The sequence below is a fragment of the Musca domestica genome, unplaced genomic scaffold, assembly GCF_030504385.1.
Source record: "Musca domestica strain aabys unplaced genomic scaffold, Musca_domestica.polishedcontigs.V.1.1 38, whole genome shotgun sequence".
Taxonomy (NCBI): domain Eukaryota; kingdom Metazoa; phylum Arthropoda; class Insecta; order Diptera; family Muscidae; genus Musca; species Musca domestica.
In genome coordinates, this window is record NW_026712324.1 from 1,416,811 (window position 1) to 1,440,601 (window position 23,791).

The following is a 23,791-nucleotide window of genomic DNA, read 5'->3' on the forward strand; positions in this document are numbered from 1 at the left end:
AATCCAGGTTCATTGGCTTAAAAAAAAATCCTCGGGAAAATATTGTTTGAAAAAATGTATAAATTTCGTAACATAGGTCTGATGGTTCTTCTAAAAATATTCCTTAAAAATCCACGTTTGGTAGAACTGGTGGTCCTTGAAAAAATATTCCTTAAAGAAATCCAGGTTTGATGAAAAATTATTGGAAAACTGTTCTTTGAAAACCCACTTTGATAACACTGATGTCTTTAAAAAAATATTTTTAAAAAATCCACTTTCAAAAATTGAAAAATCCTTAAAAAAATATTTTTTTGAAAAAGGTATATTGATCCGGTTACAAAATATTCTTAAAAAGTCCCGGTTTGTCGGCTAGGCAAATCCATGGAAAAAAATATTAAAAATTCACTCTTGTTTTTCTGATGGTCTATACCTCAACTATATCTTCAAAACTGCCTCCAAACTATACCTCCAAAAGTTAATGAGATTTTTGTAAAATAATACATTTTGAAAAATCTACGACAATTACAGGACTGGTACATGAGAAATATTCCTAAAACAAATAAACAATTATGTATATATGATTTTTTTTATTCATTAAATGATTCAATTTCATAAAAAATCATTTTTGAAAATTCACGATTTTCGCTCGGCCTCATTTGTTAAAATTCTCAAACCTATTACCTTTAATTTAATTAATAGAAACATATTTTCCATACATTTGGCAAAACACACAAATGTGGGTGTTGCGGTTATCAAAGACATTTGTCGAAAAGTCATTAAACATATTAAAAAAAGAAAATGATTGGGAAAAATACAATTTTCATTGCCTTGGCGAAAATGATGGACACAAATCACAGGCATCAAACATTCTTTCTTGTGGCAGGGCAGAGCCGTATTCAATAGGGTGTCCTAATTATCAAATGTTGTGAAGAATTTATAAGATCAAAATATTAGTTTATGGTATTTAGAGGAAAATCTTGTACGGGACACCCTAATAAACAACACATTAAAATTATTAATATTATTAAGCGATTAATAAAAAAACATATGCCTTGGTGTTTTTTTGGTTTCTGTGGTCATTTAAACATCAATCCAAAAACCAAGACATGTGGAATTGTCAATAGTTGGGAAAGTTAGACCATTTGGAGCACTACATTTGACTTTTTATATGACTTCAATTTCAAACATTTTCTGAAGAAGTATTTAAATTCCAATTATGGTTTTTGAAAAAAGCACAAATGCGGATTTTAGGAATTTAGAGTCCAGCAGACACACAAACGCGAATTTTTTAAAAATATTTTTTATGACTATAGAACACAAAGATTTTTTTAAATAGTTTGCCAGATAACTGCAGAGCTTCAAACGCTGATTTTTCGAAAATATTTTCTCAGGAGTTATAAACTTAGAGTCTTACAAAATTTAAAAAAGTATATATATATTTCTGATCAGAATAAAATTAAAAGGCGATTTGGCGATATCCGTCTGTTGAGATCACGATAGAGGCCAGATTTTTTAATCGAGAGCTTAGAAATTTGGCTGAAAGGTTTATAATATATACAGGCTAATTGGTATTTAAAACGGACTATATTGGTCCACGATTAGGTATAGATTTTGGGTATTTTGAAGATTTTACTTGGATGAACATAGTATTGGAGGGTATGCAAATTTCGGCCTAGCCTAATTTAAAATCCTCTTTACTTGTTAATTTTTTAAACCTATGTTTATAGTCATGAGAGTTGCTGATTGATCCATAATCGAGATTGTAAGAGTACACTTTCAGCGACCAAAAAAAGCCCAAGAGTGGCTTCGAAACATATTTTGTTCGGGGGGAAAATTAATCTATATTAATAAGCTAGCTGAAGCTAGAATCTTTAAATTTCGGGTGAGTGTCACTCTTCGTCCGAAGAGATCAGATAAGGCAGAGTTTTTGGAAATTCGTGTTAGAAAAAAGGTACTAAATATGGTATCATTTGTGAGGGTCACAAATAGGATGTATAATAGATGTATAAAAGGGTTTACGAAAAGTACTAAAATGTACCACATCGTATCATGTGAATGGTTAGAACCGATTTGATATTGCGATATGGAGGAAATTTTCGAAATTTATACTTATGTGCACGAAAAGTACTAAATGGTACTAAATTTGGTACAATTTTGATTTGGGTGGACATATGAAATGTGAAATTTGTTATTAGGGTGGCTGCTCATATTTAGGGTAAGGCTAGAATCCTCAAATTTGATGTTGTGATTTCTGCTGGTATCTGGAATAGAGATAGTACTAAATGGTAATAAAAAAGTACTAAATGGTACTAAATTTGGTATTGAGTGAGAGAATAAGGGTGGAATCCTCAAATTTTATATTAAGATCTCTGTCGGTATCTGGAATTGAGATATATAGGTGGGTTTTGGAAATACGTCCTATATTTGTAAGAAAAGTACTAAATAGTACTAAATTTGGTATTGGCTGAAGATAAGATCTAAATTTCCGAAATATGATATGGATGTCACTATTGGTGCCTGTGGTTAAGATATGAAGGTGGTTTTGAAAATGTATAATATAATTGTAAAATACTAAATAGTACTAAATTTGGTGTTGGGTGAAAAAAAAATACTGAAATCCTTAAATTTGATATTGATGCTTTGGTTGATGTCTGTGGTTAAGATATGGAAGTGTTTTTGAAAATACGTCCTATCTATGTACAAAAAGCACTAAATGGTACTGAATCGGGTATTGGGTGAAAGGACAGAGCTGAAATCCTCGAATTAGATATTGGGGCCTTTGTTGGTATCTAGAATTGAGATATAGAGGTAGTTTTGGAAATGAGAACTATAATTCTACGAAAAGTACGAAATTGTACTAAATTTGGAATTGGGTGAAGGAATGCAGCTGAAATCCTCGAATCTGAAATTGAGGTCTCTATTGGTACCTGAAATTGAGGTGTGGGGGTGTTTTTGGAAACGTGCACCATAATTGTACGAAAAGTACTAAATGGCACTTTATTGGGTATTTGGTAAAGGGATAGAGCTGAAATTCCGAAATTTGATTTTTGAGGTACCTTTAGGTATCTGATGTTGATATGTGGTGGTGGTTTTGGACATGCGTACTAAAATTGTACAAAAAGTGCTATATAGTACCAAATTTGGTGTCTAGGATGGAGTGATGTAAATTGTTTTGGGTGTGCGTACCTAATGTTAGTAAATTTCGTATTGGTTAAAGGAATTGAGTTCACTGTTCGCTTTTAGGATATACATATGGAAAAATGTTATGTGGCTACATTGTTTAATGATGTTACTAATATCTTCCTCGATAAACTTCAAAATGAAACATTTGAAAGAATTTTTGATTTATAATCTAAACATTATGAAAGCTATATCGAAATCTGAAGCGATTGATAAAATTTGGCAAATATATTTCTGACCTATATTTGATATATTTCCCTGAATATCGTTGTTACGGAGTGCATATTACGGTTGTGGGGAACAAATATAACAAATCAGATGAACAATATATATGGAAGCTATAGCTATATCTGAACCGATCTTCATGAAATTTGACGTACTAGCTTCTAGACTAGAAATTCGGTCGTAAGTGCCAAATTCCATCCCATTTGGACAAATATTAGACGTTTGGTGCACAATATAAGGTAAATCGGACGAAGTTATATATGGGAGCTATATCCAAATCTGAACCGATCTCTATAAAATTTGGCAAATGTAATTTTGGGCGGTATTTGACATATTTCCCCAAATATTGTTGTTACAGAGTGCATATTACGGCTGCGGAGGACAAAAATAACAAATCGGATGAACAATATATATGGGTGCTATAGCTATATCTGAACCGATTTCGATTTGGCATAATTATTTTCAGGTTCAATCTGATCGTACGTGCAAAATTCCATACTATTCGGACTGATATTAGACGTTTGGTGCACAATAAAAGGTAAATCGGACGAGGTTATGTATGGGAGCTATATCCAAATATGACCCGATCCCGATAAAATTTAGAAAAGGTATTTCTGGGCTGTATTTAATATATTTCCACAAATATTGTTGTTACAGAGTGCATGTTACGGCTGCGGAGGACAAACATAACAAATCGAATGAACAATATATATGGGAGCTATAGCTATATCTGAACCGATTTCGATCAAATTTGGCATATTTATTTTCAGGTCCAATCTGATCGTACGTGCAAAATTCCATACTATTCGGACTGATATTAGACGTTTGGTGCACAATTAAGGCAAATCGGACGGTGATATATATGGGAGCTATATCTAAATTTTAACCGATTATCTCCAATTTCAATAGGGTTCGTCCTTGGGCGAAACAAATGATTTGTGCAAAATTCCATCTGGATTGGGCCATAAATGCGACTTGTACTTTGTTTACAAAAATACATGGACAGACGGGCGGACGGACTGACATGCATGAATCTAATCAGAATGCGATTTTATTCAGATCATCTTAAGGACCTGTGGGTCTATCTCGTTTCCTTTTGCCTGTTACTAACAAATGATCCTGACCACCTTGTACCGTCTTTAAAAAATATGTATAATTTTCTTTGAAGAAATTTTCTAAATATCCATGCTTATAACTCTGAGAGTTCTCTATCAGAGTATTTAAAAAAATGTTCACGTTTTGAAGTTTTAAGTTTTAAAAAAATATTTTCAAATCCATACTGGAATTTCAATGTCATGTGAGAAGAGATAATTTTTCATGTTAATCAAATCAAATGATATTTCGAATAGGGGTGGTCCACACATGGGCCATTGCGGAACGCCATGTCATGTGTTTCTGTCGGTCATTATTGTACACCTATGGCAGGTCCATCATAAAATCAAAGAAGGAAAAACAACAAAAATAACAATTCTACAACAAGAACGACGATACATACCGCTTTTGCCAACACCAGGCGCTCCAACGACCGCAATTTTCAATTCGGTTAAAGTGGATTTCTTGCGTCGAATGCCACGGGTCGTCATTGTTGTTGTGGCGGCAGGATGGCGGCGGCGGCGGGTGAGGAATGAAAATTATTCGATTTTGATGATGTTGTTGTGGCTACTCTTGTTTTTGCTGTTGTTGATTTTATCTGTGTTTGGATTATTTTTTTGTTTTTTGGCAACGGCGAGGGGGAGGTGTAGACGAAGTGGGAGATAGCTGCCAGTAATAAATGCGGTAGAAAACTATGCGAAATATGTTCAAATTTTATTTTGTTTATTGGTTGGGGATTATTTATTTTAATTTAGTTATTTGGTGTGTGTGTGCCAGCCAGCAAAGCAGCCCAACTAGCCAAAATTGAGACGTTTGTGGTAGATATGTTCCGGCTGAATATTTTGAATATTCTGTGGCTAGGTATTTTCCTGAATGATAAGTTAGATTATGGCACGCACTTTTCCAAAACTCCCTGCTAGTTTTGAGGAAATTAATTTGTTTTTCCTTTTTTTTTTTGGAATTTTTTATGATTTTATTGTTTGTAAACACTTGGAGATATTTTATTTATCAATTCGTTTTGTTATTTGTTTATGAAAAACAACTTTTCTTTAACTACAGCTGATGCTTGCCAAACAACAAAAAATAACATTTCAAAATCGTTGTTAAATAATTTTAATTGTTTTTTTTTTATTTTTGTTGGGAAAACAAATGCAGACACGCACACTGACACTTTCCGACACTTAAAATGTACCGCCACCAACACCCCGGCTACTGGCTACGAACTCATGGATCTTGGTATCGGGAAGACGACACAGAAGCAAAAAAAAAACAGAAAACCATTTAAAATAAATGCCATCGAATTGAAAACACAACACTGATGGGGATGGGGTTTTTTCTTTTCTATTTTTTCAGTCTTTTGTTTCAAAATTTTCAATGTCAAAATATGTTGTGGAAAAAATGGCAGGCCGACAAAATGTGAATGCCAGACAGACAGCGAGATGGACAGACAGAGCAAACGAAAACGTGAAGAAGGTGGCGACAATTGAACAATTTTCAATTCATCTTCGTTTTTTTGAGATGTTGATGTTTTTCTTTTTTTCTGAAAACACAATTTTCAAATATTTTCACAAACAAATTTTCCAAATTTTTAATTGATTTTTGTTTAAATAGTTTTTGACAACAATTAGTTTGGAAATGGCTAACAATGGATTTTTTTTTAAACAATTTTTTATTTTTTTTCTGTTTTTTTTTTCAAAATTTTTATTTCTTTTATTTAATTTTTTTTAATTAAAAACTTTTTATATATTTTTCTAATTTTTCTAAAAACCCGTTTTCTTCAATTCCATAAAAATTCAATTCCAATATTTTTCTTATTTTTTCCACTCGAAAAGAAATTCGTATTTGAAACAACGCTATTCTTCTCTGTGTTGTGTTTGTATTTCACCGTTTGCAGATTTGTACTAAAACTGATCGTTGAAGATATTTTATTTAAGAAAAAAACGTTTTATGAAAATCACACACATACCCACTCATAGACTCAGTTCGCTCGCCAAAGGTACCAATTGGATCGGCAGCAAAAGAAAACAACATTGATTTCCATTGTAGTTGCTCTTTAGGTGGCTAGAACAAGGCACAGTGGCATGAAATCGAAATCTTTTGAACTCAAATAAAATTAATACTAAAAAATGCTTTAAAGAAAGGTGTTTATTTTTTTAAAATATTTTCTAAAAATTATTTTTTTTTAACAAAAAAATAATATTTCAAACTATATCAATACGTAGATTTTTGAGAATTATTTTTTTTTGTAACTAAAATAATTTGAGGATTTTTTAAGTAAATCAATATACGGATTTAAAAAAAATATATATATATAATATATAAATCCGTATATTGATAAGATTTTAGAAAAAATAATATATATATATATATACATTTGGAACGAATTTGGAAATTTTCAGAAAAAATAACATTCGCCAAAAATTCTGTTCAAATCTTATAAATACCGAATATACCCGACGACGCGAACCTGCATAGGCAACTTTTGTCATAAATCATTACAATATTCAAATACGAAACTTTAAAAAAATCCGGTGAATAATGTAGCTAAAATCTTCAAAATACCGAATATTGAGTGGTACAGATATATGGGGCCTGGACCTGCATAGACAATTTTCTGTCATAGACTGTAGCTCCCATTACGAACTCTAAATAAGCAATTTAAAATCACCAAAATGCCGAATATTGGGATGTACCACTATATGGAGGCTATACGGAGTCGTGGGCCTGCATAAGCAATTTTTGTTGTTGGTACGAAATTTGAAATAACTCCGGTGACTAAAATCCTCAAAATATCGGATATCGGGGGGTACCGTTGAATGTGGGCTATACGATATCGTGGACCTACAGGGTGAGATAAAAAAAATCCGCAACAAAATCAAACGCCATAATTTTTACATTTTTTCTAAATTTTATTGAAGGAAAGCAAAAAATTTCGGAAATAGGATCAAATTTTAGAATAAGTTTAGATTTGTTCGAATTGGTCACCTTTGGCACTAATTATGGCCTACAAATGCCCAATGAAACCGTCACACGCCGCCCAAATGTTGCTCTGCGGTATTTTGATCCATTCCCGGCGAAGCGCTTGCTTGAGGTGATCGACACTTTGGTATTTTTTAGTGCCAACCTTGCATTCCAAAATACTACACAATTATCCAACGGATTGGTATCCGGAGATATTGGTGGCCATTTTGGTGCGCTGGAAATGAAGCGAGGTACCTTATTTTGTAACCATTCTTGGGTGGCGCGTGCTGAGTACGATGGTGCTGAATCCTGTTGGAATGTCCAAGGTCTGCGGCCAAAATGTTTGAGTGCCCAAGGCTTTAATACGCCATCCAGAATATTTTCGCGATAATATTCGGCATTTATTTTTTTATTTTTATTTTTTTGATGTCGGGTGTAAAGATGGAATATATCGGTCCACTTCTTCTGGTACCTCCCCTACAAATGCGCAACATTTTGGATATCCATGAAGCTCATAAAACGCGAATTTATCATTCGATTCCAATTCAGACTTGGCACATCTCAATATTTCTATAAACATATAATCTGTTATAAAGATTATTAAACTCGGATAATTCCTTCTGGTACCTCCCCCCACAAAGGGTTAACGTTTTGAATAACCAAAACGGTCATAAAATCCGAAATATGCATACGGTTCTCTTTATATTTCCCACATCCCATTATTTCTACTAACACAAGATCTGCTTTAAATATGGGATACATCGGTTCACTCCTTCTGATACCTCCCCTCCCAAAAAGGATCAAAATTTTGAATATTCACAAAGCTCTTAAAACCAAAATTAACCTTCGATTCCACTCCAAACTTGGTACATCTCATTATTTCCATCGACACAAGATATGTTATAAAGATGGTAGAGATCGGAACATTTCTTTGGAAAAGCAAAACGCTCAAAGAAAGCGAAATAGGTTTCTTAATTCCAGATACCAATAGTGACATCCATACCAAATTTCAGGACTTTAGTTATTTAAATTTCAAATATTAGAATTTTACCTCTATCCCTTTATGCAGTACCTAATTTAGTAGCACTAGTATTTTTCGTACAATTAAAGTACACATTTTGAAAACCACCACATCTAAATTCCAGATACCAACAGAGACTTCAATTTCATTTCAGCCATATCTCTTCACCAGATACCAAATTTTATATAATTTAGTACTTTTCGTACAAATATGGTACGTATTTGCAGAATTACCTCCATCTATGTCAAATTTCGGGAATCCAGGTCTATCCCTTCAATACCCAATTTAGTACCATCTAGTGTCCAATAACCAATTTAGTACAACTTGGTACTTTTCGAGCAAGTTTAGTACATATTTCCAACACCACCTCCATTTCTAATCAACAGACACCAACAGTGACATCCATAACAAATTTCAGGATGTCATCACTATTCCTTCAACCTATACCAATAGTACAATATTACGGCCAATTATAGAACACATTTTCGAAGTCATCTCCATATGTTCAGGATATACATAAAAAGCATCTTTAATACTAAATTTCAGATTTCAAGCACTTTCTGTTCACCCAATATCAAATTGTACCAAATACAGTACTATTTAGTTATTTTCGTGCACTTGTTGTACACATTTCCGAAACCACCTCTTTACCACAAATCAATCACCAACAGGGACCCAAATACAAAATTTTAGCTTCATCCGTTCAACCCCAAACCAAACTGAACCAAATTTAGTACCATTTAGGACATTTCGCACACTAAGTACACCATTTTTGTAAACAAAGTACAGATCGGATTTATCGCCCTATCCTGATGAAATTTTGCACAAATCATTTGTTTGGACCAAGGACGAACCCTATTGAAATTGGAGATAATCGGTAAAAATTTAGATATAGCTCCCATATATATCTTCGTCCAATATCAGCCCGAATAGTATGGAATTTTGCACATACAGCCAAATAAGTATGCTAAATTTGATCGAAATCGGTTCAGATATAGCTATAGCTCCCATATATATTGTTCATCCGATTTGTTATTTTTGTCCTCCGCTGCCGTAATATGCACTCTGTAACAACAATATTTGGGGAAATATATCAAATACAACTCAGAAATACATTTGCTAAATTTTATCGAGATCGGTTCATATTTGGATATAGCTCCCATATATAACTTCGTCCGATTTACCTTTTATTGTGCACCAAACGTCTAATATTTGTCCGAATGGGATGGAATTTGGCACTTACGACCGAATTGAGTCTGGAAGCTATTATGTCAAATTTGGTGAAGATCGGTTCAGATATAGCTATAGCTCCCATATATACTGTTCTATACTGTTTGTTATATTTGTTACCCACAGCCGTAATATGCACTCCGTAACAACGACATTCAGGAAAATATATCAAATACAGCTCAGAAATATGTTTGTCAAATTTTATCAAGATCGGTTCAGATTTGGGTATAGCTCCTATATATGACTTTTATCCGATTTCAAATTAATTGTGCACCAAATGGGCAATACAAGTCCGAATTTAAGAGATGCAAATGCTTCGGCATATTTAGTCTTTTGAACTTTAAATTATAATTATAATCACAGCTTGTATGATTGAATTTTCCCATAAAAACTTTTAATTGTTATGTGGAGCTCTACTAAATTAGCAAAGTGGTGTAGGGTATCATAAAATCGGCCCCGCCCGACTTTAAGACTTTCTTTTCTGGTTTTAATTTCATTTAAGCGAAGATCGTAAAAAGTCTCGTTTCGCGATACTGTGTTTTTCCTCGTTGTTGCTATCATTGTTTTTTTGCTGTTGTTATTCGCTGCGCTGTTTTATCATTTCAGCTATTTTCAATATAAAATCCATTAAAAATAGATTTACGTTTTAAGAGAATGCAAATCGTGTTTATCTCACACCGTATCTGATGAATATATCTATGTATCTATCTGTCTTGTTGGGGCCGACATTCTCTTTTATTTCATTTCTCGCATTCCATCATTTTTTGAATTGCAAATCGGGCAATTTATGAGAATTTACAAGGCAGTGGTGAATGCATTTCGAATAACAAATAAATAAACATTTCATTTACAACATATTTTATGTTGAGAATTTTCGTTCTCAAAACACACGCACACAGATACATTTCGTGGTATTAGCATATTTTTATTGACACAGGTTCTCTCTCACGTTTGTTAAGAGAGAGATCTTGGTACTTGCTAGAAATTGTTTACATTTTTTCCGACTAGGGCTGCCAACATGGGAATTTTTGTGCAATCAAAAGATATAAATATTGGAAAGAAAGTACTAAAAAATTTGTATTAGAAAATAAAATAAAATGGTATGTAAAGAAGATTCCTGTAAAAACGTACTAAATCAGGTAAAAACAAGTAAAGAAAGTCTTAAAGTCGGGCGGGACCGACTTTATGATACCCTACACCACTACTGCTAATTTAGTAGAGTTCCGCATAACAATTAAAAGTTTTTATGGCGAGAATTCAATCATACACGCTATGATTATAATTAGAATTTAAAGTACAAAGGACTAAATATGCCGAAGCATTTGTACCTTTTAAATTCGGACTTGTTTTGCCCATTTGGTGCACAATTAATTTGAAATCGGATAAAAATATATATGGGAGCTATATCCAAATCGGAACCGATCTCGATAAAATTTGGCAAAGATATTTTTGAGCTGTATTTGATATATTTCCCTGAATATCGTTGTTACAGAGTGCATATCACGGCTGTGGGTAACAAATATAACAAATCGGATGAACAATATATATGGGAGCTATAGCTATATCTGAACCGATCTTCACCGAATTTGACGTACTAGCTTCAAGACTCAATGCGGTCGTAAGTGCCAAATTTCATCCCATTTGGACAAATATTAGACGTTTGATGTACAATAAAAGGTAAATCGGACGAATTTATATGGGGGAGCTATATCCAAATCTGAACCAATCTCGATAATATTTGGCAAATATATTTCTGAGCTGTATTTGATATAAAGAGTGATAACTTTTTTTTTTTAAAAAACGCATAAAATTTGCAAAATCTCATCGGTTCTTTATTTGGAACGTTAGATTGGTCCATGACATTTACTTTTTGAAGATAATTTCATTTAAATGTTGACCGCGGCTACGTCTTAGGTGGTCCATTCGGAAAGTCCAATTTTGGGCAACTTTTTCGAGCATTTCGGCCGGAATAGCCCGAATTTCTTCGGAAATGTTGTCTTCCAAAGCTGGAATAGTTGCTGGCTTATTTCTGTAGACTTTAGACTTGACGTATCCCCACAAAAATAGTCTAAAGGCGTCAAATCGCTTGATCTTGGTGGCCAACTTACCGGTCCATTTCTTGAGATGAATTGTTCTCCGAAGTTTTCCCTCAAAATGGCCATAGAATCGCGAGCTGTGTGGCATGTAGCGCCATCTTGTTGAAACCACATGTCAACCAAGTTCAGTTCTTCCATTTTTGGCAACAAAAAGTTTGTTAGCATCGAACGATAGCGATCGCCATTCACCGTTACGTTGCGTCCAACAGCATCTTTGAAAAAATACCGTCCAATGATTCCACCAGCGTACAAACCACACCAAACAGTGCATTTTTCGGGATGCATGGGCAGTTCTTGAACGGCTTCTGGTTGCTCTTCACTCCAAATGCGGCAATTTTGCTTATTTACGTAGCCATTCAACCAGAAATGAGCCTCATCGCTGAACAAAATTTGTCGATAAAAAAGCAGATTTTCTGCCAACTTTTCTCGTTAGTAAGTCTATTCATGATGAAATGTCAAATCATACTGAGCATCTTTCTCTTTGACACCATGTCTGAAATCCCACGTGATCTGTCAAATACTAATGCATGAAAATCCAAACCTCAAAAAAATCACCCTTTATTTCCCTGAATATCGTTGTTACAGAGTTCATATTGCGGCAGCGGATAACAAAGATAACAAATCGGATGAACAATATATATGGGAGCTATAGCTATATCTGAACCGATTTCGATCAAATTTGACATTCTAGCTTCTAGACTCAATTCGGTCGTAAGTGCCAAATTCCATCCCATTTGGACAAATATTACACGTTTGGTGCACAATAAAAGTTAAATCGGACAAAGTTATGTATGGGAGCTATATCCAAATCTGAACCGATCTCGATAAAATTTAGGAAATGTATTTCTGAGCTGTATTTGATATATGTCCCCAAATATTGTTGTTACAGAGTGCATAGTACGGCTGCGGAGGACTAAAATAACAAATCGGATGAACAATATATATGGGAGCTATAGCTATATGTGAACCTATTTCGATCAAATTTGGCATACTTATTTTCAAAATTTTAGAATAAGTTTAGATTTGTTCGAATTGGTTACCTTTGGCACGAATTATGGCCTTCAAACGACCAATGAAACCGTCACATGCTGCCCGACTCTTGCTCTGCGGCACTTTGGCCCATGCCCGGCGAAGCGATTGCTTGAGGTGATCGACACTTTGGAATTTTTTAGTGCCAACCTTGTTTTCCAAAATACTCCAGACACAATAGTCCAACGGATTGGTATCCGGAGGTTTTGGTGGCCATTGTGGGCTGGAAATGTAGCGAGGAACCTAATTTCTTGGGTGGCGCGTGCTGAGTGCGATGCTGCTGAGTCCTGTTGGAATGTCCCAGGTCTGCGGCCAAAATGTTTGCATGCCAAAGGCTTTAATACACTCTACAGAATATTTTCGCGATAATATTCGGCATTTATTCTGATGCCACGGTCGATTAGTACGAGCGGAGACCCATCGGCTGTTATAGCAGCCCACGCCATCACCATGGCCGGCGCTAGAGTTCTGGTGGCCAATCGAAGATGCACATTTTCAGCTGATCTCTTTGGCAAGTAAACACGAACATCCGTTTTTTTTTTTTTTTTTTTGTACAAACTGCTGGACAACGAATGTTTTCCCATCGGAGATCGGAGAAAACCATATTCGGCAGTTCACAAATTGCGACCAAGCCAAGCAACTCTTTAGCTCTTTTGAGTCTATTTTCTTTCTACTGCGGTGTAAGTTCTTGCACTTTTTGGGTTTTCAATGGCTTTATCCCGAGCTTATTTTTAAATATTTGCCGAATGGAATATTGCGATACGTTCAGCTCACGAGTCATTTTTCCGCCACTGCGACGCGGGTTTCGATCAAGTCGCTTCTTTACTTTTCGAACCATCGAATTGACAGCAATCTGTAGTTGGTTGCAGTTTTTTCATCTCACCCTGTATATGGCTAGGTCATTGATACAATAAAATAGTTTTTGGAAAAATAAATTAAAGGTACCAAATATGGTCCCACTGTTGTATTAAGTTTTTTCTCTGATATGTAAAATTCGCCAATTTTAAAAGAACCTCAATTATAATATATATTATTTCCTTATAATTTTTTATTAAAATACTCAAATTATTATTATTTTTTTTCTCGTATCCCAAACTAATGTGGAAAATTTCACTATTTATTGACAATTAAATGATTTCTTTATGATCCGCTGTATGATTTTTCACGTTAATAATTCGTGAGCAATCTCGGCGGGTGTTTTCTCTCCAATGATGAAATTGTGTAAATGATATAAAACAATTTGAGTTTTTATTTATTTTAAAAAGTACAATATTTATCATTATTAAGTTTTCGAAATTTAAGGTAGGTTGGAATTCCAATTGAATAGGTAACAAAATACGAAATAAAATCAATATCCTACAAAACGTGGGGGGAGTGAACACTAACATTACACTGTGCTATAAAAAATATTTACTGTAATACTTACAGGAAAAATGCAGAAGATTAGGAAATTAGAGATAAACAAATAAAAAAATCGAAAACTACCACTTAATGGGGTTATATGGGGACGTGAACGAAAATTTTTGTCATTTAAAACAGTTCCAGTGAATAATGTTGCTAAAATCAGTAAAATATCGAATATCGGATGTTACTATTATATGGGGATACACGAAAACGTTAACCTGCATAAGAAATTTTTTGTTAAAGGCTGTTGTACCCATTCCGAACTTTAAATACGAAATTTGTTACAATTCCGGTGAATAATGTCACTAATATCATGAAAATACCGAGTATCGGGAGGTACCGTTATATGGGGGCTATACGAAGGTTCATGTCTTCGCATACGAAATTTTTTGCCATAGGTTGTAGTACTCATAAAGATCTTCCAATACGAAATTTAAAACGATTCCGGTAAATAATGTTGCTGAAATCATCAAAATACCGACTATAGGGAGGTACCGTTATACCGAAGACGTGAACCTGCATACAACATTTTTTGCCGTACGTTGTAGTACCCATTAAGATCTTCCAATACGAAATTTGAAACGATTCCGCTAAATAATGTCGCTAATATCGTAAAAATACAGAATATCGGGAGGTACAGTTATGTGGTGGCTATACGAAAACGTAAACCGACATGGCCCATTTACGAACTTAACCTGCCTACTGGCAAACTATACATATATGCAAAATTTGTTCGATTTGATCGAAAGGACAGAAGGACATCGCTAGGTCGTCGAATTTTACTTTGCAGGGTCTATTATGAATATTTCGAGGAGTTACAAATGGGATGATAAAGCTAATATACCCTCCATATATAAAAAAAGTTACGATATCGTGGACCGATATAGCCCATTTTCCAACTTAACAAATCTGCATACAAAAGACAGATCGGTGCAAAATTTTAGATTCCTATATTTATTCGATTTGGCTCTAGCGTGATTACAACAGACGGACAGACAGGGCTAAATCGTCTTAGAATTTTACGCTGATCAAGAATATATGTGGTTTGTTATGTCTAAAATGATTAATTCGATGAGTTACAAACGAAATGACGGACTTAATATACCCACCATACTATTTATGGTGGAGGGTACACTGAGGGAAAAATCCCGTTGCGAAATCAAGCACGTATGTTGTCATTTTCGCAACGACCCGTTGTTATATTTTTGGTGAATTGTGCACGAACGTGCTCAAATTGACACCGAGACGTGGTCAACTTTCGGTACCAACAACAGCCGTGCTTAATTTGTCCATTTGTAATATTGGTAATTGCAGCCGATTACACACGAGTAAAAAATGACAACGGTGGTGCATGATTCACACACGGTCGTTGTCAATATGACACCGGTCGTGTATGAATTATGCACCACCACCTGCATAATGATGCACCACCGTTGTTACTTTGTACACCGACGTGCATGAATCGTACACGATCGTTGCCATTTTAGCAACTACCGTGTATGAATCATGCACCACCGTTGTCATTTTTTTTACTCGTGTGCAATCGGCTGCATATTTACCATTTTTTCCGTGTTATTGAAAGAGAAAGGACGCATTGTGCAAAAAATTTATTGAAAATGAATAATAATTCGCAAGATCCTCAAAATATCATTGGTGAGTTGTTAGAAATCGATGGCAATATTGTTGTGGTTCGCGATACAAACCATTGCAGCAGTCAAGATGCGGAAAACAATGAGGACGATTATATGTTAAGGGAGTTCTTAAAAGGAATAAATATGGAGTCGCTTTTTGAACAATTAAAAGGTAAGTAAATAAAAATGAATTTTTCAGTTAATCAGTGTAATTAACAAAGAATTTTCTTTTTTGTTCTTTTAGCATCACATGTAACATTTCGCAGCTTGCAGTACTTGAAAAAAGAAGATTTAAAGGAAGCAGTGCCACCATTGGGACTGCGTGTTGAATTCAGAGAAAAGCTCTTTGCTTGGAAAAAACGAAAGGTACGTATTATTTGTTTTACAGAGTTGAACTCAGTATTAATATTGTCATAACAATAGCTCGGGATTGATGACGAAACTATGTCAGTTCCATCTAAAATAGGTGAATGGTGGAAACGCAACGAGACACCTGCAAGTACTCCTGGTACTCCCGACACTACAGGTTCGAACTGCTCAAAAGCCAAAGGAATTTTGTCAGAGGTAAGGTAAGAGTAATATTTGTGTAAGCATAGTTAATGTAGTTTTTTTATTTAATATAGGATCTAACGGAATTGTTAACACATACCTCGAAGGGGAAACTAGCGCTTGAATGTAGTAGCGTTAATAAGAAATTAAGTGACGAGCAAAGAGATGATATAATTAATATAATTATTGAAGATATTTTAACCAACAATGTTACTCTTTACACTCAAGACTATATGCGCATATTGGATGAAATTTGTTCCGTTTTTCCTCTTGAAAACGAAATGAGGGTAAGATTAACAATATAAACAACGTATCTGATTATGTAGTTTCTTAACTTATAATATGTCTTTATTTTTAGGATTATTATTACATTTCAAGAAAAGGAAAGAACAACGCAAGCGGAAAACTTTATGCCAAGTATAGAAACAAGAAGTCCAAAAGAATAAAGCTTTTGATTTCCGAGCCTAGCACAAGCAAAGCAGCAACTCACACATCTCCTAATTTTTGTAACAAAGATGTTCCCGAAATTGATGAATCAGTTGAAAATTCATTGAAAGCTTCCTTACTAAGAGAATGTAATGATTGGGGATCGATCTGCGAAAAATGGAAAAGATCTTTTAACATACGGCAAAGAGATATAAAAAATTTAAGTAGCCATACATTTCTCCTTGAATGGACGAAGTTGTCCGATGCAAGAGCTTCAGAATTGGTAAGTAGCCATGAGCTATTTATTTGTATATGGATACTAATGTTTCGTTTTAGGTCAACATTGATTTCGATATTATGTATCCACAGAAAGGCAATCTTCTACTTTCTAAATGGGACCAATTTAAGAAAAAAATTTACAATTATTATGGGAAAAATATTCATAACGAACATTGCAAACAACTCTTCGCAAATGTTTTGACGGCAAGCAGCATAGGTAAATTTTAATTCCTGATTTATCATAAACATTAAAAGTAATATTTATTTTATATTTCGGTTGCAGATGCTCAAGATTATATATACGCAATACTGTTGAATTCAGTTTTACCATCACCTGCTAGGTTTAAATGTGGAAACGGTAAATTACGAAAAAAAGTAACAATAGCTGATTCGCAGGAAAGTTTCGTACTGCGACTACCGACAATTAACGATTATAAAAGGCAAATTGATACAGTCACTGAAAAGTATTACAATGCTGGATTAACTATACAGCCATTTATAATTGTGGAGGGTTTGTCCGATTTCAATATAAAAGGTTTTTATGTTTTTTTTAACCACAATTTGTTAAAATTTCAATCGTTCCTCGAATGTTTAGATACATGTTTTAAAATTTTTCATGCACTTTCTTTAAAATATCCAAATGCCTGCCAAATTCCATGGATTTTTATCCAAAAATATTTTTATGAAATTAATACTGTATATGATATAAAATCAGTTAATTTGACTTCACTTATTAATTTCTGCAACAATAATTAAAGTACAATTCAAAATGTATATTTGCTTTCGTTGCCGTAAGCATTTTGATAAGGCAAATCTTTTAATAGCTCATTTGAAAACAGACCATTTAATGTCCACTAAATTTTTAAAAGTACAATGCGTTCAGGACAACTGTAAGCAAACATTTACAAAATTTACGTCATTCAGAATTCATTTAGAAAAACTTCACAAGAATCACACAAAAGCTCCACCAATGGTTAAAGCCATTAATGTGCCAGTTGAAATGTCATCATCAAAAGAAAATGATTATACAAACAGTGAAACTGTTATTAACAACAATACAATAGAAAAGGATTTAAATGTTTTGAAAAAGAAAACCTTATATCTGTCTTTACAATTACATGGTCAAAGCTATATGCCTAGAAATCATGTTATAGAAATACAACATTCTGTTTCAATTCTGCTTTCATCCATTTCATGTACAATTGAAAAATATATAACTGATCATCCAAATTATGAAGACTTAAGGTACTTACTAAACTTTTGTAAAAATCCTTTCGAAGAAACTAGAACGGAATATAGACTTTTAAAAATTTTAAAAGAACTAAACTTTTATGATGATCCAAAGGTTTATGTAATTAGCAATCAAGTCTCGGAAATTGTTATCAGCGGAAATCCCAGTTTAGGTCCAAAGTTATCCAATATTTATATAATGCCACTGAAATTCATGATAAGTGCCCTTTTTAAAATTCCAAATCTCTTAGATTTGACATTAGAAAACTCCAAAAAATTCCTAAATTCACCTGTTTTACAAAATTTTACAAACGGTGAGTTATATAAAACTAAATTATTAAAATATCAGTACAATTTAGTTATTCCCTATGTCCTTTACATGGATGATTTTCAAATTAATAATCCTCTTGGAACCCATACATTTTCCATATGTGGTTGTTATATTAGCTTTCCTTCAATGCCACAGCACTTGTTGTCAAAACTTGATTATATATTAACTGCTGCGTTTATACCATCAAAGGATTTAAAAGAACGTGGAAATGAAGTTTCATTTCACAATCTTGTAGAAGAGTTAAAAATTCTAGAAGAAGGGGTTGAAATTTGTGTTCAACAAAGTGTTCAGAAGGTGCATTTTATTTTAGGTGTAATTATTGGAGATAATTTAGCAGTTAATAGTATTTTAGGCTACGTGCAATCATTTAACTCTAAAAGATTTTGCCGGGTATGTAGAAGAAAAAAGTCCCAAATGCAATTCGACGCAATTCAGCATTTAGATAGTTTAAGAAACCAAGAGAATTACAACTCAAATGTATTGGAAAATAATTTTCAAGAAACAGGTATTAAAAACAAGTGTATCTTCGAATCTTTACCAAATTTTAACGTCACTGAAAATTTTTGTTTTGATATTATGCATGACATTTTCGAGGGCATATGTGTCTACGATATGTCTAATGTAATTCTCGGGCTGATTCAAGAAAATATTGTTACGTTAGATTGTATTAACAGCAGAAAATCTTTATTCCAATTTGGAGAAATTGAAGTGGGAAATAAATCTGGACCACTAGATTTATGTAGATTGAAAAACTATAACTTAAAAATGACAGCTAGTGAAACTATGTGTTTTACTAATTTTTTACCTTTAATGGTAGGCGATTTAATTCCTTTCTCCAACGATCACTGGAAAGTTTTTATAATATTATTACAAATAATCGATTTACTTTTAAGACCAAGTTATATAGAAGACGATTTAATAAAATTGGAAGAATTAATTAGAGATCACCATTCACTTTATATAACATTATACGGTTCGTTAAAACCGAAACACCACTTTCTTGTCCACTATCCCACAGCTATCCGAAAATGTGGTCCCCTTAAATATCTCTGGAGCATGAGATTCGAAGCTAAACACAAGGAAGCAAAAGCCTATTTAGGAAATACTACATCAAGAGTAAATCCCTGTCGTTCATTATCTATTAAGTCTGGATTGAAATTTTCCAATTTTTTATTAAAACACGAAGATAACTTAGAACCAAATGTTATCATTAATACGCATACCATCGAAGATTTGGCAAAAGAGGAATATTGTTACAAAAAAAGTAAGCCAGTTTTAAATTACCAAAATTGCAAAGTGTCTGATGACATTTTTTTAAGGGAACTAGGTATAAAAAAAACTATTATTTAGCAACAAATAATGCCGCAATTGAACTTTTCAAAATTAAACATTTAATAATTGAAAATGAAAATGTTTACATTTTATGTAACCAAGTAAAAGTTAAAAACTTTGATTACCATTTACAATCGTATGAAGTTGGTTCTCTGAATGAGGATACAATTTTTTTAATACCAATTTTAGATTTTATTACTTACCCATTTCACTTATATCCTATGAATAATGGAAAAGTTTATTTCAGATTTAAGTTAATTTAATTTGTTTCTATACATTGAATATATGTAATTCGAATTGTTTTGTTAAATCAAATATGTATTTATATTGAATTTATGTAATTGGTTTCGTTCAATAAAATACTTTTCAAAAAATGTCGTTTCTTCTACTAAGGGTATAAAATGGAAAAGGAACGGATATCAAAAAATGACCACCATTGATTTCAATCTGACAACGGGCGTTGACAATCCGACAACGGAGCGTTGACAATCTGACAACGAAGCGTTGACGATCTGACAACGAAGCGTTGACAATCTGACAACGGGGCGTGCTCGAAATGACCACGTATGTGCTCATTTCATGCACATCTGTTGTTGAAATCGTTGCCAAAATCTCGGTGTCAAAATGACAACAGCGTGCTCATTTTGACACCAAACGTGGTTGATACACTATCATACACGGATGTGGTCATTTCATACACGGATGTTGTCATTTTTTCTCTGGGTGTATAAAATATGAATGCACGTGTATCGGCATTTTTAAAATTTTAGAACGCAAATTATTGCAAACAGAGGGACAAGAGATCCTTCCTTTTTCCACATTTCTTGAAATTTTCGGATTAAGAATCCTTGGAATTTTTTACTGTGACACTTTATAGTCCTTGCAAGTTACTTAGATAACAATACGAGGATTATTTAGTGACCATAGAGATCTTTATGATACTTTTTTTCTTAATCAGAAAGTTTCAAGTCAATATATTTCACAAAATTATTTATAATGAAATTCTACTATATGTAAGACATCAAAAGTCTGAATCTTGCCTAAACGCCAGGAATTAATCTATCTATACTGGGTGAGATGAAAAAACTTCAACCAACTTCAGACAGCTGTCATTTCTAAGCAACTCGTTCGATAGCTGTTAAAATTATTCTAGTGAGAGCTCATTATATTGTTTACAAGCGTACAAAAGCACTGAGAATTTTCCAGAAAAAAAGTTATCCGTGATGGAATTCAAGCGTGGCTGGAAGACCACAAGTGGCTATCGTTAGAGCACTCCAGCATTTAAATGTGAATAAATCTTTTGTGTCTCGTACCATCGCTGGGTTACCGTGATACTGGTAGCGTAGCCCGACGTCAAGGAAGTGGACGGAAGAAAACAGCAACATCAGCAGAAATGATTCGAAAAGTAAGAAAGCAAATTGATCGAAACCCGCGTCGCAGTTGCCGAAAAATGGCTCGTGAGCTGAAAATATCGCAATATTTCATTCGGCGAATATTGAAAAATTAGCTCTGGGTATAGCCATTGAAATTCCAAAAAGGGCAAGAACTTACACCACAACAAAAAGAAAATAGACTCAAAAGAGCAAAATAGTTACTTCGCTTGGCCGAAAGTGGTGAACTGCAGAATTTGGTTTTCTCCGATGAGAAAACATTCGTTGTCCAGCAGTTTGTAAACAAAAAAACGATCGTATTTACTTGCCAATGAGGTCAGCTGAAAATGTGCACCTTCGGTTGGCCACCAGAACTCAAGCGCCGGCCATGGTGATAGTGTGGGCTGCCACAACAGCCGATGGTCACTCTCCGCTCGTATTAATCGACCGTGGCATCAGAATAAATGCCGAATATTATAGCGAAAATATTCTGGAGGATGTATTAAAGCCTTGGACACGCAAACATTTTGGCCGCAGACCTTAGACATTCCAACAGGACTCAGCAGCATCGCACTCAGCACGCGCCACAAAAGAATGTTTACAAAATGAGGTTCCTCGCTTCATTTCCAGTGCACAATGGCCACAAAAATCTCCAGATACCAATCCGTTGGACTATTGTGTCCGGAGTATTTTGGAAAGCAAGGTTGACACTAAAAAATACCAAAGTATCGATCAACTCAAGCAAGCACTTCGCCGGGAATGGGCCAAAATACCGCAGAGCAACATTAGGGCAGTGTGTGGCGGTTTCATTGGCCGTTTGAAGGCCATAATTCGTGCCAAATGTGACCGATTCGAACATATCTAAACTTATTCTAAAATTTGATGCTATTTCCGACATTTTTTGCATTCATTCAATAAAATTAAAAAAAAATGTAAAAATTATGGCGTTTGGCTGTGTTGCAGTTTTTTATCTCACCCTGTATATATTTTGTGAGGTCTAAAATAAAATATAAAATAATAACAAACGGAATGGCAAACTTAATATACCCTCCATAATATAGTGGAAGGTATAATAAACAAGTAAAAAAGCTGTAAACTCGGCCGGGCCGAACTTTGAATACCCTCCACCATTTGGAAAAAATTTGGCGATTTTCAAAAAAATAATATGCGTTAAAAATTCTGTTAAAATCTTAAATATACCGAATGTAGCCGTTACATGAGGGTCTATACGGGAAAGTGGAGCTGCATAGACAACCTTTGTCATAAGCCATTACAATATTCAAATGCGAAACGAACAAAAAAAAAAACGGCGAATAATGTAACTAAAATAATCAAATATTCTGCAGACATAATATACATTTTGATACTAAAGGTTCATTCGATTTTCAAAACCAAGTTTTTTTTTTGTCGGACCTTCTACATTATTTAAGAAAAAATGTTCTAGAGAGGAGTTAAAAATGTCATTCTGAAAAAAAAGTATGAATGTTTTCCGAATTTGTTAATTTCCAACAAATATTATTTCTCCTCCTTAGTTAATAAATCTTCATAATTTTCTAGCAAATAGAAAATTGATTAAAAACTATCAATTTGTTGCCATATCAACCGACGCCAATAACAAATTTCCAACAATTATCAGGGGCCACCTGATGGACTGAAGTAGTTTGTCCATGGAAAAATAATTTATGACTGGACATTTGTCAAACAGACCCACCCACCACTTGAGTTATATTTACAACTACAAGAACAAATAAAACGTTGAGAAATAATTAATAATCGAATATTTAAAAATATAATGGTAGAAAAGGACATTAAAATCTATTTTGGGAGGATGTATTTCGATATTTTGTTTTAGATTATTTCACTTTCCATTGCCATTCTAGCCACATAAAGATTATATGGTCATTATCCACTATTTTCAAAATATTTATTTTAACAATAATTTTGAAATTTAAATATCAATTTCGGACTTTTCTCCATATCGGGGCAATATTGAAAATTAAAATTGATATTTAAAAAAAGATTAAAGAAAAAAATGTTAATGAAATCAATGAAAATGAAACGAAGACAACTAAAGCACACAAAAATGTATTTAAATATAGAAAACAAAATGAATTGGAATACCTGATGAAATGCAGAAGAGGATAACTTAATTTTTTCATAATTTGGAAGGATACTTCAAAATGATTGCTATTCCGGAGAGTTTTGTTTTGATGAGAGCTTAGACATATTATAATAAATAATTTATTAAAAATCTACTTAGTTCATTTTGCATTTTACCTCTGACGCTAGACAACAAATATGTGCATACATATCGACATCAATTCAAATATATTTGCATTTACATATTCATGTCTACAATTAAAATTTGTTTGTTTCCCATTGTTTTGCAGGGGAGGAAATTGTTTCGATGGTGGGTCGTCCTTCCT

The 23,791-nt window shown here is 33.7% G+C and overlaps 2 protein-coding genes across 3 annotated transcripts in view; one reads left to right on the forward strand and one right to left on the reverse strand.

Moving 5' to 3' along the window:
• The window catches only part of LOC101896058 (ras-related and estrogen-regulated growth inhibitor), a 32,874-nt gene extending 26,755 nt beyond the window's left edge, over positions 1–6,119 (reverse strand). The window contains exon 1 of one of the 2 annotated variants that reach the window (XM_020035789.2): positions 4,880–6,119. In XM_020035789.2, coding sequence (XP_019891348.1) covers positions 4,880–4,967 — 88 coding nt within the window. In that variant the 5' untranslated portion in view covers positions 4,968–6,119. The remainder of the gene's footprint in view (positions 1–4,879) is intronic. The other variant, XM_005180744.3, reaches the window with a different exon arrangement.
• Positions 6,120–15,445: 9,326 nt separating this feature from the next.
• On the forward strand, positions 15,446–18,091 carry LOC131804076 (uncharacterized). The gene is made up of 6 exons (XM_059126387.1): positions 15,446–16,214; positions 16,272–16,412; positions 16,472–16,684; positions 16,756–17,106; positions 17,160–17,319; positions 17,386–18,091. Exons 2-6 carry the CDS (start codon positions 16,293–16,295, stop codon positions 17,856–17,858), a joined length of 1,317 nt encoding a protein of 438 aa, XP_058982370.1. The 5' UTR covers positions 15,446–16,214; positions 16,272–16,292; the 3' UTR covers positions 17,859–18,091.
• The last annotated feature ends 5,700 nt before the right edge of the window (positions 18,092–23,791 follow it).

What these genes read in the sequence shown, in the direction of transcription:
- LOC131804076 (XM_059126387.1), top strand. Translation starts at nt 16,293, where the DNA reads ATGTCAGTTCCATCTAAAATAGGTGAATGGTGGAAACGCAACGAGACA. An exon ending in ATGCAAGAGCTTCAGAATTG is followed by an intron (nt 17,107 to 17,159) that starts GTAAGTAGCCAT and finishes GTTTCGTTTTAG; the next exon opens with GTCAACATTGATTTCGATAT. An exon ending in TTTGACGGCAAGCAGCATAG is followed by an intron (nt 17,320 to 17,385) that starts GTAAATTTTAAT and finishes TTTCGGTTGCAG; the next exon opens with ATGCTCAAGATTATATATAC.